The following is a 16,707-nucleotide window of genomic DNA, read 5'->3' on the forward strand; positions in this document are numbered from 1 at the left end:
CAAATTGAAAATCAGGTCCTGGGATGCAGTGGAGGGCGACCCACTCTGCCGCGTCCTTTTCCACCTTTGTTCCCTCTGCCTCTGTCCCCCTCGTCAGGTCCTTTGCCGATGGCGCTTCGGCCCCGGCGCGGTTCCCCGCCTAAAGGGATTTGCCTGCGCCTGGTGGACCCTCTTGTAGACTGTTCTGAGTCACTATTGGATCCTTGATCCTGTGATGAATCTGATTGCCACAACTGTCTGTAGTTGCGAGATCGGAATCTAGTGTTCCGTTGTGGTCCCTCGTTATTAGCCCACTGGTAAATGCGATTGTTCTCATAATCGCCGTTAACCTTATTAAGTTTCTCCTTCTTAAATTGTATCAGATCGCGTTTATAATTGGCTATTTGGTTCTTGAGTTTGCCTTCCCAGTCCTCAGACTTATCGTCCTTAAAGGCTTTAAGATGTAGGTGTTCGAATGTCTCAATTCTCTCTTTGGCGATGGACAATTCCCTTGATGACTCCTCTATCACAAGTAATAACAAGTCATAGCTGCACTTGTTAAGTACCGCGATCCAGCGCTTGCAAAACGAAGAGTTGTTGCGTCCGATTGTGGGTGAATTCCGGACCCGGAACCCATGAGGGATACGCTTAGCCTTATAATAGTCACTTAGTGTAATACCATGATAGAGGTAATCGATCTCCTTTTGCCTCAATTTTACCCAGTCCCTGTACAGGTAATTCAGAGGTAGTGTTTCCAAGTCGTCCTGAAACTGTTGGTCAAAGAGGATTGAGTCAGCCTCAGACGCCGAGAAGGTAAGGGAAACCCCCTGGGTTAGGAGTGACAAATTCTCCGATGTTGTGCCAGCAGCTTGCAGACCCTCGCTGTTCTCGGTCATCCTCTCGTACGGTAAATCGTTGAGCCAGTTGCAACCACCACCGTGTGGTGTACACCCGTGAATTAGGCCCTTGGGCCAGTGAAGGGCTGATGATACGTATGTCAATGAACAAAAGTCTTAAACACAATAGGGTGCTGTAGCCAAAAGACCACGGTGTCTGCGGAACACCCGTGGAATAGATGCAGGGAACTTGGGAAGGCAGCACTCCTCTCAAAGCAATAATGTCTCCGGTGCCTTCCAGTGAACAACCCCGTGCAGGAGTTGCGTATGTAAATATATATATAAGACCGGAAAACCCAACCGCGCCTCACGGAGAGAAGGCAGCACCTCTGAGGGGCCCCCTGTTAGACAGGACCCAAAGGTTTAGAGATAGAGAAAATGGGGTTTCAGAGTGCGCCAATTCATTTGCATACACAACAGATTTGTTGAACAAACAATATAGTAGTCCGGGAAAGAATCATATAAAAGTTTATTCAGGAATCTTCCAAATGATGATACAGGCCCAACGCGTTTCGTCAATAGCTTGACTTCATCAGGGGCATTGGAAGCAGAGCAGTACAAAGCAATTTCACACTATAGGATTTCCATTGTTTAATTAAAAAACAAAACAGCAGAAGTTTTCATACGAAAGACAATACTGGAAATGGTTTAAGCACTAAAGATCAGCAACAGTGGTAGAGCATAGTATAATCGCAATCCAATGGTATCCAAAGTTAATCACAATTTCGGGGGAAGGGTAAATAACCCCAATATACAATTAGAGCAGTGCAGACCGGAAGTGAACTCCTGAGAGTTTCAGCATTTGGATCTCAGGAGTTCACTTCCGGTCTGCACTGCTCTAATTGTATATTGGGGTTATTTACCCTTCCCCCGAAATTGTGATTAACTTTGGATACCATTGGATTGCGATTATACTATGCTCTACCACTGTTGCTGATCTTTAGTGCTTAAACCATTTCCAGTATTGTCTTTCGTATGAAAACTTCTGCTGTTTTGTTTTTTAATTAAACAATGGAAATCCTATAGTGTGAAATTGCTTTGTACTGCTCTGCTTCCAATGCCCCTGATGAAGTCAAGCTATTGACGAAACGCATTGGGCCTGTATCATCATTTGGAAGATTCCTGAATAAACTTTTATATGATTCTTTCCCGGACTACTATATTGTTTGTTCAACAAATCTGTTGTGTATGCAAATGAATTGGCGCACTCTGAAACCCCATTTTATATATATATATATATATATATATATATATATATATATATATATATATATATATATATATATATATATATATATATATATATATATATATATATATATATATATAGAGAGAGAGAGAGAGAGTGATGAAACAAACAGCGGCACTCGCAGGGAACTTTTCAAAACGTGTATTAAAGCATGAAAACCATTCCAACGTTTCGGGGCATACGTGGCCCCTTTGTCAAGGTGTGGGTTGTTACCCACACCTTGACAAAGGGGCCACGTATGCCCCGAAACGTTGGAATGGTTTTCATGCTTTAATACACGTTTTGAAAAGTTCCCTGCGAGTGCCGCTGTTTGTTTCATCACTCTCTATATCTAGCCTCCAGAAGGCACCGGGGCAGTTGAGAAGTTAGGAGAGTGCCGGGCCGCCACAAGAAGTATATATATATATATATATATATATATATATATATATATATATATATAGAGATAGAGAGAGAGAGAGTGTAAATACTACTTGTGTGATTCATGACAATGTACTCGATTAAAATACACCATAGACTGTGCAGTATAAGGTAACTTATGTATAATTCAAGTCTTGAAACTGATCTCTAGAGCAGGCATTCCCAACCACGGTCCTCAAGGCACACCAACAGTGCAGGTTTTGTAGATATCCAGGCTTGAGCACATGTGACTTAATTAGTGTCTGAGGGATTCTGATTAAACCATCTGTGCTGAAGCCTGGATATCACTAACACCTGCACTGTTGGTGTGCCTTGAGGACCGTGGTTGGGAATGCCTGCTCTAGAGGATGAGGTGGACCCACAGACTGTGGAACCCTTTGGGGGTTCTCCCTGAACCCCTGTGGCATACTTGCCTAACCTCCTGGAACTGGCGGGAGGCTCCTGAAAATCGGAGAGATGAAAAAAAAAAGTAGACAAGTATGTCCCTCTGGGTCAGTCCAACCTGTACTTCATATTTTTTACTGTGAAAAGTTTTCAAGTCATTGTCAGCCATTTCACCCAGGTTCAGCATTGCAGAGACTTAAGCTGGCCATACACTTGCACGCGATTCCCTCCTTGAGCCGCCCGGGACCTTCGATATATCGTATGTAGTCCTTTTACATACAGTATGATATATAACATGCGATCCCAGCCAAGCCAATGCAACACATTTCACTTGCATTCGATGCGATCCTCAGTCTCTTTGATGCGATGTACACAGACCTGTTCAGACCTGATGTACATCACATGTGATTTACCACTGCAAATGCAGGAAAAGTGACCAAATCGCATGTGATTTGCCTTTGTGTATGGGCACCTTTAACATGCCCACACATGGATAGATTTTTTTTAAACAATATGGGCATTTTTGACCAAGTGGAATGACCTATCGATTAAAAACTGTCCATGTGTGGGCATGATAATGCTGCAATTCGCGTACTCCTCACTTGTTCATCTTGCTTGCTGATCCCTTCAGCATGCAGAAAGATAACAACATACTGTATCTTGCAGGACTTGGCACACACCATTCCTTGTGTTGTCATGATGGATGTCTAATTATGTGTAAATGGTTGTAGTCACTAAACGACCCATGAAATCCTCTGACTGTTCACACAATTGTTTCGTGTGTGCGCGTGCATGATATTATTTGGCCAGGAGTGTTCTGGATTTCAAGGGTAGTTGGGTGACATATTGGGTAGTTCATAAAATGCCGTGTGTGGACACCTTTATACTCCTTCTCCTAAGAAAAGTGTAATCCAGGTGATGTGACTATTTTATTTATGAATGACCAGAGGGAGAGTGTATTTAGGCCGGTGGCTTTTGTGCTCTTTTCACTAATAGGGGAAGGGAAGTGAGGCTTTTCCGTCTAGGTGGTCTTACCTAGCTTCATGTATATCAGAAAAGGCTTTTTATGTGGGTTGTGCTTTGTTTTTATGTTACAATTGGGTGTACATTACATCCTGGCAATGGGTGTGGCAGATTAGGTCAACATCAAAAGGATGATAGGTGAAAAAGTCAATATGAACTTTCACTTTTTTTGGTATCACTGTCGACACCTGAGCACGTGGACCACCCGTTAGTACACCATGTCCCCTCACATGGTTCACTTTGCATGCCATGCTTTAAGCTAGATGCCTCATTTTGCTAACCATGCTTTGAGCCAGGTACCTGGTTGCACTTGGCACACTGTACCATCCCTGTTCATACTCCACATGGATGGCAAACTATAAAAAAGTAAAGAAAAAAAATCATGTCAACCTTTTCATGTGTCGGAATTAGTACTAGAAATCTGGAGATGCGGATGTGATGTGATAACATTGGCCCAAATCACAACATCACACAGATGTACCAATTATTGCATGCAGGGACAGAGCTTGTATTAAACATCTGTCTCTGTGATGGGTCTTCGCAGCACCATTGTGGTATTTTTCACAAAAAACCCTGGCCCGCCCCATACCGGCACAGATTCCTCTGTCTAGGATGCCCAGAATTAGCATCCGAGCCCTGTGATTCACCATTATAAGTATGGGAAATGTGATTTGCTCACTAACAAAATGTTAAATGGTTTGGAGCAGGTTTTTCATGAAAACTGCTCCAAAAGCTCTTTAGAACATCCAAGTGAAACTAAAATTAAGTCAAAGGAGTGTGAAAACACCCCATTTTAGGACAAATAATGTTAGCAAATGGCCCCTCTAGTTATGTCAGCTGCGTGGAGGGGGTTCAAAATTGTGCAAAAACAGTTTTTAACTGGTGGTTACACTTATGTGTTACACTAGTATATACTGTAGAAACATATCTGTATCTTATCAAATGAAAACAATATAACTGACATAACAATTCAATGTACATATGACAGAGATTTTTCTCCCAATAATACTTTCAATAAAAACTGAAATAAAAATACATGAAGTATTGCAGTCATCCTTATTCTGAATGTGCAGATGTATATGTGTGTCTGGTTGTGTTGAGGGTTGTAAACCAAATACAGCAATCTCTTGGAGAATATAGGGGAGAAGAACTATTTTAATGCACTTTGCAAGTTAAACTGTATTTAGAATTTATTTCATCTTCTTACCTTTCAGGCAAAACAGTGACATTTGCTCGGACTATAGATATACCACGAGCGGCGTACAACTTCAGGTTCTTTGCCTCTTCCATCCTGCACCATACTACGGAATGCACACAGATGGACCACCTGAACTGCATGCATTACACTGTCCGCACCCCTGTTGGAGTTGGTAATAATTACAAGACAGAGGTTGGCTAGGGTCAATTACATGATATTAGTTGTGTTAACGGTCTCTGTTCCTCTCAGCCGGTCTGATCAGCCCCTGGAATCTGCCCTTGTACCTGCTGACTTGGAAGATTGCACCTGCTATCGCAAGTGGGAACACAGTTGTGGCAAAACCAAGTGAGATGACCTCAGTTACAGCATGGATGATGTGCAAACTCCTGAATGAATCAGGTAGAATTTTAGTTTAATAGCCTCAAGAGCTATACCAAGATTTGCAAATGAGACATACATAAATTCAACAGGTACACCACCAATAGTCCGGCACCCTTCGTTCCTGCACTGTGCAGGATTACTAAATTTGCCGGATTAGCGGTGGTACATAAAGCGGCATCCCAACATCTTAACATCCCGCTTCTCCTATCACCTAAACCTCCCACAGCCTGTCTCCTTCCCGCTGCCTAATCGTGCCCTCCCACAGCCTAATTAACCCCTCCTGCGTACTAACCCCACCCTGCAGCACCTAAACCCACAGCCTGACTCGGTACTTGTGAGTTATCCGGGCTGCCGATTTTTTCATTGCGCCCGAAAAATCGTGGGCATCGCGTCGGTCGCGGCCATTATAAGGGGCCGTGACGCGACCGACGCGATGCCCGCGATTTCCAATAGACAGTAATGTTAAAATTATTACAGTAATGTTAAATGATGTGCAAAATAAAATGACAATGTAAAATGGGCCAATATGGCCATTTCACATTGGATATGTTTTAAAAAAAAATGTTTCATGGCCCCGTTAACGCCACCCCGCAATTGCCGCCAACCCGAAGCGTGGCGGCGGCGGTACGCATCCTCCGACCTTTTCATACCCCTACTATCCACGTCGGCGTGGAGTTGAGAATAGAAAGTGTGGTGAGCGCAGTGAGCCACCGAGCCCGAAGCGTGGCGAGCAGAGGCGGACACCTGTGAAGCCCGCGAGGGGACGCGTATACCTGTGAAGGTATCCACATCCCCTCGCGGGGCTGGCTGCGCTCGCCACGCTTCGGGCTCGCTGCGCTCGCCACACTTTCTGTTCTCAACTCCTCGCCGACGTGGATAGTAGGGGTATGAAAAGGTCGGAGGACGCGTATAGCGGGGTGGCGTTAACGGTGGTGGGGGGGGCCATGAAACTTTTTTTTTAAAACATATCCAATGTGAAATGGCCATATTGGCCCATTTCACATTGTCATTTTATTTTGCACATCATTTAACATTACTGTCATACATTTAACATGGGAAATCGGGTCCAGTAATTTTAACATTACTGTCTATGGGAAATCGCGGGCATCGCGTCGCGGCCCCTTATAACGGCCGCGACCAACGCGATTCCCGCAATTTGGGGGTAAATCGTGGGCATCACGTCGGTCGGGTGTCCTTACGTTAACTAAACTTAAGGACAAAATCGGCAGCCCGGATAATTCACATGTACCCCTGACTCAACCCCACAGCCTAATTGAGCCCCCCCCGCCCGCCTAAACAAGCCCCCGGTGCATGATGTTTCTAAATTAAAAAAGGTGCCGGATAATTGATGTTGTACCTGTGTATGTGTTTGTTGTGAAAAAAATATATAGACTTACAGACTAAAATGATTTGAAAACTGCAGCCTTTGCTTTGATAGAGTGGTTCATTCTCAGGGTGGTTTTTTGAGATCTTGTTTACCAAAACATTAACCCCACAGCCTCAGATGTTAGTGGTGGAATGTTGGCTGCAGGTGCTGATAGGAGGGAACAGACCTGTCCTAAAAGCATTGGGGCAAGATGAGCCATGGACAGTTAACTGTTGGGTATGTCTAGCCACCACAAGCAGAAGATTGCCATGCACACCTCTCCTTTACCAGACCCCATAATTTTCCATGTTTAGGCTCTTATTGCTCATTGTGCCAACATGAAAGGTTATGTCTGTTTCTGTGCTAATACAGGTTGATTATCCCTTATCCAAATTATTCCGAAAACCATAGTTTCCAAGATGGACTTTTTTCTTTTTTTGCTAAAAACCTACTGGGGACATCTGTGACTGGCACTACTGGGGAAATAACATGTAACAGGCACTAAATATGTGCAAGTAAATGATTGTTTGGCATTCACATTCAGTACCTGAGATAGGACACAAACTTTGTTCCATGTTTTAAAACCTTGTTTTGTGCACAAATAAAATATATTTATGTGAATTTCATGTGTTTGATGTGCTTATACAACATAAATGCAAGATACCCCCAAGATACTTCATTGAAATATAAAAATATTCAAAAATACGTAATTATCCAAAATTCTTCTGGGCCCGAGCATTTTGGATAAGGGATACTCAACCTGTAGAATGTAATTGAGGATTGATAAGTACTGTTCACTTCTGCAAGTCTGAGCAGTGAAATACGATGAGGCCTTGGCTCCATTCCTCCAAGCAGCCTAGATATTAAATCAATAGTTCCTATGTGTAACAAATAGACTTTCTTTCCCAAAGAGCAGCAACATCAATTTGTTATCAATCCCTTTTAATTAACGGACCTATTGGTCACAAACCTGCCAGACATTACAATTGCAGAAATTATATTTCATAAATAAAGTTACCACCTATACAACCAGCCTCTAATCTATATGAATAACAACCCCATTAATAAATACACCTATTTTCCTAACCAGGTCCATTATCAAGTTAATAGCATTCAAATACCATTTTTTTATTTTATGTAACACAAATCCTACATTACATCATTAAGGTAGAGTATATAGCAGTGGTCATCAACCACAACCACAGTCCTCAAGATACACTAGGTTTTATGGCTATCTCATCTTATCCCTGCACAGATGGTATAATCAAGCTTACAAATGAAGTCACCTGTGCCTAAGCCTGGATAGCCATAAAACCTGGACTCTTGGTGTGCTTTGAGGACTGCAGTTGAGGACCACTGGCAAAGAGCTACAATATGAATTTATTGGGCAAAGACAAATATGTATATACACTATAACAAAAAACCTACTTAATGTAATTCACATCAGAGAACGTGCACAATGGGTTCCGGGCAAAGTCACCTGGATAAGAAATGAGTAGGACGATACCCAGCACATTTCGTAATGCCAATAAGACTTTCTATGGGGCATATTGCTCACACTTGCTTCAGAACGCCTAGAAAACAAGGACCCTGTTTTCTGTAATTCTTCCTTCAAATGCCAGCAGCATGTCAGTCATCCTACAGTATTTGTGACACTGTGTGCGACATTACAGAACCGGATCTGCACATGCGCAGATCTTAATCATTGGAGATATACATAAACATTGCGTTTACGTACATCTCTGAATTAGGCACATTGGGCCTAATTCAGCATGGATGGCCAATCAGAAAAATCAAAGTGGACTGAGAGCGGAAAGCCGCTACCCAGACAGAAAGAAAAGACGCCCTTTGCAAAATTGGGAATGCATCAACTATAGCAATGCATACAGTACACAGATCCAGTCTCAACAACCAAAATATTGAACAGTATTTTTCCATCCGCACCAGTCTAGGGCTTCCACTAATCCGCTCAAGAATAAGGCTGGAAGTGGTCATCGCTGACATCAGAGATCCAACAGAAAAATGCCAGGGCACGCCTGCATTTTCGTAAACACACCCATACAGTATTTCCACCCCTAAATTCTGGCTTCCTGTCAATACAGCTATAACTGTAGACAATCTGTACTTTTCCAAGAGCTTGTTTTAAGTGTTGCAAATTATGATCTTGTCATCAAACTGCAATTACTCTGCATCATCTGCATATGGAAAAAAAATTCTATTTAGTCCAGTCGTTCAATAATCGCTCAATATGCAGATTCTCTGATTTATGCTAAATTAGGCCCACAGTGCACTAGGAGGGGCCTTTTTGTCGCTTTTTTCATGTAAGAGTTTAACTAATTGCAACCAAGGTATAAAAGTTGGGCTGCCATGCAATGGTTTATTTTGTTTTAGTTTATGTTATATATATATATATATATTGTTCTTACTGTAGGCATCCCACCTGGTGTAGTGAACATTGTGTTTGGTATTGGGCCAAGAGCTGGGGAGGCTCTTGTGTGTCACCCTGATGTGCCCATTATCTCCTTTACTGGCAGTACTGTGACTGCTCAGCGTATTATAGAGAAAAGCGCCCCATACTGCAAGAAGTTGTCATTAGAACTTGGCGGAAAGAACCCAGCTATTATATTTGAAGATGCAAACCTAGAAGAGTGTATCAACACCACTGTACGGTCCAGTTTTGCCAATCAGGTAAGAGAGTAGTGTCTCATATTGATATGGTATTAGCAATTCATCTACATAAGTATAATTGAACATTGTTTGTGTGTGTATATATGTGTGTATGGATGTTCCACGATAACTCTCAAATACTTTAACCAATTGTCGTGAAACTTTGCACACTACCTTATCATCTTAAGGGACGATCTAATTTTGAAGATGGGTTTAATCGGACGAGCCTTTAAGGGTGCTGTCATAAGGGTCCATGCTATTTATGTTGTTTTCATGCATTGTGATATGTCGTTGGAAAGCTCATGACTTTCTGAATACAACACAACAGACTATAAGTGCTATAAGGGCCCATTAAATGAAAAACATTTTCACTTTACAAAACTTTTACAAACTAAAGTTACACTGTAGTTATCATTGTGAAATCGATCCCCAGTCAGTTATTTTTCTCTTCATTGCTTGCTTATTCTTTGAGGATTTTTGGGATCTTCTGTTCCCTCATGCAGCAGCTCTACCCCCCTGAGAACAGAAATTATACTCACCAGGGGAGAGGGGAGCAGGCACGGCACACAGGGACAGGGGGTCCTTCCACTAACATACGGGGGACCACCCAGCACACGGCAAGGCCGCCCCACATGCCAGATGTTCCCTCGCCACAATGCAATTGCACACACGCATGCGGGGAGTTCCAAGTATCTAGAAACCCCTCCCTGCCTGCCACAGGATGCAGTGGTACAGATTACCAATTTTTATTTATTTTTATCCTCCTGGCTGTGTGGAGCTTAGCTAAGACAGGCTGCCGCTGTGCTGTCTGACAGCAGGGGGAGCTAGCTCCTCCCAGGCTGTGATCCTCCATGTGACTGTGTGGGAGAGAGCTATCTGGGAGAGCGGGGACTGCTCTCTGTAGCTGGGCAAGTGAATGTGCTATATGCTATGCCCCAGGGTTTCATGCTGGCCGGGAAAGTCAGGGACTGTCCTGATATTTTGTTTGAGGTGGGACGGTGTATGCTATGTGTATATAATGTGTTTTTATATGTGTTTATGGGTACATTTGTGTGTGTGTGTATGTATATGCTATGTGTGAAAGGGGCCTTACAGAAACCCCCTCAGGAAAATCCTGCATTTTCCCCTGAATTGCAAAACCTTGAAATAACATGGCAGAAATGTGAATGCTTCACTGTACAGCAAAGTGCTGACGTATTTAGGGTAGCCCCCTGCCTGCACAGCCTAGCTCCAAAGACTGTCGTCAGGCCACCAGTTACCCACCTCAAAAGTTGCGTATGACATCACGCAGCCGCCGTGACCTGCCCCACAAGCGATCTTGACACTTCCCCCCCCCACACACACCTCCTTCATGTTGACGCTGAACGGAATAGCAATTTCCAAAATCAAGTGGGGGCTCATTCAATTAGTCCCTTGATCCTCATAAAGGCCAATGAGGACTGAGGTAAGCAGTAGAAATGTAAATACTGCAAGAGACAGAGCATTTTTGAGCATTTTGTGATGCCAAGATAATCCCATAAGCTTTTATTAACTAAATATTACTTTAATATTAATGTTTCATTGTAAATCTATAGTAAATCACCCATGTAAGTAAGAACATAATATTAATTTGATTAATGAAAGCATTATTTGTGCCCTTTTAATTAATGCACTCCATTTATGAAAACAATGATTGCAGATAGAATGGCACAACTGGCATAGTACTGTATGTACCTGAACAAGTAGTATATAATTCATTGTATGCTGTCACAGTGTTTATACTCAAATGACCCACTCATGTTTAGGAAGCTAATGCTGTGAAATGGTAGCAGTGGTAACAAAAGTGAACATTTAGAATTGAGCAACTATTATTTTTCTACCACAAGATGGTGCTATTCTACATATAGTTGTTAAAACACAAGCAGTTGATGTGATGTCATCTACAATTTGAGATTGACTATATGACTTGTATTTTGATGATGTAGATAACAGTTATAATAAAGCAAAAAAAAAAAATAGAACATAGGTGTTTAAACTTTAAGGGCCAGATGTTCCAAGCTTCAAAAAGTGATACAATTGAGAGTAAACAACCAGCCAATCAGCCTGCCATGTTACAGTCCTGGCTTGAAACAGAACAGGTAGGAGCTTATTGGCTGGTTGTTTATTAGGGCGGGATGTATTAATATACATCGCCGCCCTTCGCCTGACAGCTGCCGCATATGTACTAACATATGCGGCTAGCATCGGGTTGCAGTGACGGGGACCCCCGCTATACCTGTGATGTGGTCTGCGGGGGTCTCCGTCACATCCCGGCGGCTGCCAGTGTCCCCATGCATCTCCTCCTCCCCCCTGCAGCCGGATGTCCTCCCGGCTGTGACACCTGCTGGGGGAGGAGATCAAAGGAGGACGGGAGGGGGGGGGCGCGCGGACGGCGGGTGGCATATCAAGCTTATCACTTTTTGAAGCTTGATACATCTGGCCCTAAATAAGCTCTAATGGTACAGGTACATCATACTGAAATTTAAAGTATTGCAGCTGTTTAGTTTTATACGAGCAGAGCAAACACATGTCAGAGTACATGTAGGGATGTATTTTGCAGTTTCCCTTCTTCAGCAGTGACACAGTAGCATACTGCATTGCAGTAAGGAAAACTGGGTACTTATGTAATATCTGGGCTCCCGTTTTTCTTATGAGACTGCGCTCGCCACACTATATAAAATCAACTCCAAGCGTAGTTGGATAGTAGGGGTATGAAAAAATGGGGTGCATTTAACATGGGAGCCCAGATAATACATAAGTACCGAAAACTGAAATTTACTATTCTACACATACATTGTGATGTTGATTGAAAACCAGGGTCCATGTTGGCCCACAGTGCATAGATCAAATAAAGTCACTAGGACTTGTAGGGGCTGTGTTATTGGTGACATACACAGCTCAGCTCAGCAGTTATCTTTCATTGCAAGTGATATACATGTCCCCATCCACAGGTGAATCAGACAAAGCTGCAGAGCATAAAACAGGAAAAGAGGGGGCTATCACTGCATAATCAATAAAACTCGTGTAAATTCTCAGGCACAAAAGAGGTTACTTTCAGAAAAGAAGAATAGATGCGCTTAAATCCAAAAGACTTGTTGTTAAAAGGTATACTTATACTGTATATGAGGAAATTACCAATATTTAAAGAGTGAACTAATTGTCATTATCGCTATCACAGGGGGAGATTTGCCTTTGCACTAGCAGGATTTACGTTCAGCGGTCCATTTATGAGGAGTTTCTGAAGAGGTTTGTAGATGCCACAAGAAAATGGAAGGTGTGTGCCCCCTCTGATCCCACGGCCAGCATGGGAGCTTTAATTAGCCAAAGTCATCTAGCAAAGGTAAGGTTATCTTTTTTGTAAAAAAAATGACTACTGGGTCCTTAAGCTATCCAGTGATGGTCAGTGGTGCCGCCCCGAGTTATAAACGTCAATACTTAGAAGACCAAAAAGAGAATAAGAAACTCGGGTGGGGTGCACGCTAATACCCCAATCTAATATAAATTTTTCGTTTTAATTTTTTTAGATTTTTAGATTTAAGTAAATATAGGTGAAACCCTTAATTAGTGTATGGAAATATATTTGTAGCCTGTGAATATTAATATTTTATTTATTGTGCCAGCAGGAAGGATAATTAATTATTTCTTATAAAAATTGACCAACATATCTCCTCATTATCGATAACCCATCAATGTTATCAATTTCCATTCCCAATTGGGTCAATGATAAGGATATAATCATACGTCAACATAAGATTATATATCATTCAAAAAAATATACTTTTAAAATGGAATTGTCCCTCCAAAATAGCCTGAGTGACAGTAAGCTATAATTACACATCTGTGTCTATGCTAAAAATTGCTCTTGTGGATGACAGCATATAGCTAATTTGCAACAGTGTATTGCTACAGTATTTAGTAACAAGCTGATTATGTACAATGTAGCAGAGTTCCTGCAGACCAATTTATCTGCCTATACTCAGCTTCCTGCAATTCAGATGCTAACCGGAAACTTAATTCAAACTAAAAATTTATATTAGATTGGGGTATTAGCGTGCACCCCACCCGAGTTTCTTTTTTCTCTTTTTTTCTCTTTTCGATTTTCAAAGTTTATGTTTTTTGACAGAATTTCAAAATTTATTCTATCAGGGTTCAAGCAGACTTGCGGTTACACTGTGCTTTTACATATCATGACATGTTTTCCAGTAGACTCAATGTATGAGAACTCATCAAAGCCATGTTAGATCTACCATATGAAAGAACTCATGCAATTTGTTCATATTGTAATATGGTGACTTTCTATTAATGTGAATACAAACTGAAATATATTCTCTGAGCCAGGGGTTCTCAAACTCCACCATCAGGCCCCCAAACAAGTCACATCTTCCAGGTCACTCAGCGGGTGCAAAGGTGTAGTCATTTCTCATTTACTCAGTTTAAAAGCTCCACAGTTGCCTGGAGCTAATTATTTAACTTATTGGGCGAGATGTACTAAAGGGGAAATGCGGTAAAACCCCAGTTTTACCGCATTTTCCTATGAACTATTACCCGGCCGCACCGTTATCGCAGGGCAGGGTATCGCCTATACCCTATAGAAGCCTATGGGCTTCTTTTCGCCGCCTGCCGTGCCGCAGCAACCCTGCCGCCTCGCCGACCCCCCTCCCTTGGGCTTACCTTCTTGCAGGTTCTCCTGGACCCCGGAAGGTAAGCCCTTCCTCCCCCTATCAACGCAGCCGGACGTCCTTCCGGCTGCAGGGTGGAGGCGCCGGGGACAGCCTGCTTAGCTGTCCCCAGCGTGTAGGCAGCAGAAGCCGGCTGGGAGGTGACGGAGACCCCCCGCAGACCAGAGTACAGGTATCGCGGGGGGGGGGCTCCGTTACCGCACCGCGATGCCAGCCGCATATGTTAGTACATAGGGGGGGCGTGCGAAGGGCGGCGACGTATTTTAATACATCTCGCCCATTATTCTGTGAGGAGACCTGGAAAGAAAATATTAAATATTTGGGCTTCTGGGGACCACTTTTGAGAACCTACAGTAGGCACTAATCCAACTATCCATTTAGAACTAATTTTGCTTAACTAGATGTTTGTCCTTTTGCAAAATATATCTCCTTACTTCGCAATTAAGTAGGTTCAGTCTACTATGCTGTTGCAATTTATCTTCTGGTCTTCTGTTGTTGGGGACAAGTGTTTTGCGTAAACTCTTTGTTGATAAAAAAAGCACTGTTGTAACCCAAAAATTATCCATCCATCAGGTAAAGAGTTATGTCAAGAAGGCTTTAGAGGAAGGCGCCACTGTTTTGTGTGGAGAAGGTGTCGATACCTTAAACATCCCGCCAGAAAACCAAGGTGGCTATTTCATGCTACCTACAATTATCACTGGATTGAAAGAAGAGTCCTGTTGTATGCAAGAAGAGATCTTTGGGCCTGTAACATGTGTAGTCCCATTTGATACAGAAGAAGAAGTTATTGAAAAAGCTAATGGAGTTAGATATGGTTTGGCAGCGACTATATGGACAAGAGACGTGGGACGCACCCACCGCATTGCAAAGAGATTGCAATCGGGTCTTGTTTGGACCAACTGCTGGCTTGTGAGAGACCTTAACCTGCCCTTTGGTGGTATGAAAGCATCGGGTCTGGGAAGAGAGGGTGCAAAAGATTCATATGAGTTCTTCACTGAAGTTAAAACTGTCACAATAAAACATTAATGTATTATTGGTTACCAAGCTGAATGCATTTCAGGAATAAAGCGCTCATATTGCTTTGGTGTATACATTGTATATGTCATGTATTGGGAAAACCGTCTTCATACTAATTTTAAAAAGTTTGGAGTGTATCCTGTATAAGAGCATTTATAAAAACTCTGTATACAGTAGATGACTGCAAAAATATACCGTTATCCCTAATAAGTAATCATATTATAAAATGTGTTTCATTAATTCAGTTTATCAAAATAATGCAGTGGAAAAAATATATATTTGAATAAATATTCTACAATGGAATTCAGAGTCTAGCCATAGAAAAAGTTATCATTGTTGGTAAGTGTTTATTTTTACCTCATTTTGGGCGGGATGTTGTAACATCCGCTGCCCATTATCGCCGGGCATCGCATTATGAATTACGGCATATGTTCTAACATATGCGGCTATAAACGCAAGGGACAGCTCTTGCGATAAGAGTGACGGTGCCGGCCGCAGGACATGCTGGGAGGGATCCGTGACGGATCCCACAAACAGCGCTGTGGTAAGAAGCCCATAGGCTTCTGCAGGGAATTGCCAGCTTTTGCTGGCGATTCCCTCCGAAGCGCTGCCACTGCGGAGGGGCCATACAGCATACAGAAATGCAGTAAAAACCCCGAAGTTTTTACCGCATTTCTGCTTTAGAGAATCTCCCCCTTTCCCTTTTAGCTCATTCCGCCCAGGATAGCAAATCATCAGGTTGGGACTATATCATACTATTAAATCAACACATCTCACTCAGAGAAAATGTGCATTGCAGAGAATGCCAACATGTACTGTAGTCAATATGGCTGCACAATTTTCTAAACAACTATATGACCAAGAAAAGTACTCATGTCAGAAATAAGAAAGTCAATACAGAATAGTTTAGTTTATTATATTAATTTGTCTAAAAATAAATCAGGTTCCACATTATGGGGGGGAATGCAATTGTGCACGATACAAGTTTGTGCGAAACAAACTACAAATTTTTGCCTGGCAGTTTTATCAGGCAATTCAAATGCAAGATTTTGTTGCGCAAAAACTGACCAAATTGTGATCACAAAATGGTCCGCTATCAGGAATATCAGGAATATATTTTCTCCTAGGCAGGTGATTTTTTTTTTCTACTGGATTGAATTACTCCTGTAGTTGAAAAACACCAGTATGCGTGTGAACAATGGTGAGATACTAGTGGCATCACTTGCACATTACTCATGGGACACCCAGGGCTGCTAGGGGAGTCCATACACATGCCATAGGCACACTAACAAATGTTTGGTTTTGTAGAAAGCAAAAAATTGCTTCTAGCTTTGAGTGCAGCAGGTAGAAAAAAACATTCTTCAAGGATGGATTGACCCTAACCCACCACAATTTCCTTTATTTCTAACCAAATTCCATTTTCTATTTAG

The 16,707-nt window shown here is 42.3% G+C and overlaps 1 protein-coding gene across 1 annotated transcript in view; it reads left to right on the forward strand.

Annotated features, from left to right (window-relative positions):
- Window positions 1-15,932, forward strand: part of ALDH8A1 (aldehyde dehydrogenase 8 family member A1) — a 28,205-nt gene extending 12,273 nt beyond the window's left edge. The window contains exons 3-7 of the mRNA XM_083176655.1: window positions 5,166-5,321; window positions 5,399-5,548; window positions 9,328-9,584; window positions 12,760-12,921; window positions 14,834-15,932. Of these exons, the coding sequence (XP_083032781.1) occupies window positions 5,166-5,321; window positions 5,399-5,548; window positions 9,328-9,584; window positions 12,760-12,921; window positions 14,834-15,286 (1,178 nt within the window). The 3' untranslated portion in view covers window positions 15,287-15,932. The remainder of the gene's footprint in view (window positions 1-5,165; window positions 5,322-5,398; window positions 5,549-9,327; window positions 9,585-12,759; window positions 12,922-14,833) is intronic.
- The last annotated feature ends 775 nt before the right edge of the window (window positions 15,933-16,707 follow it).

The sequence above is a fragment of the Crinia signifera genome, chromosome 3 (assembly GCF_055691185.1).
Source record: "Crinia signifera chromosome 3, ASM5569118v1, whole genome shotgun sequence".
NCBI classification, from domain to species: domain Eukaryota; kingdom Metazoa; phylum Chordata; class Amphibia; order Anura; family Myobatrachidae; genus Crinia; species Crinia signifera.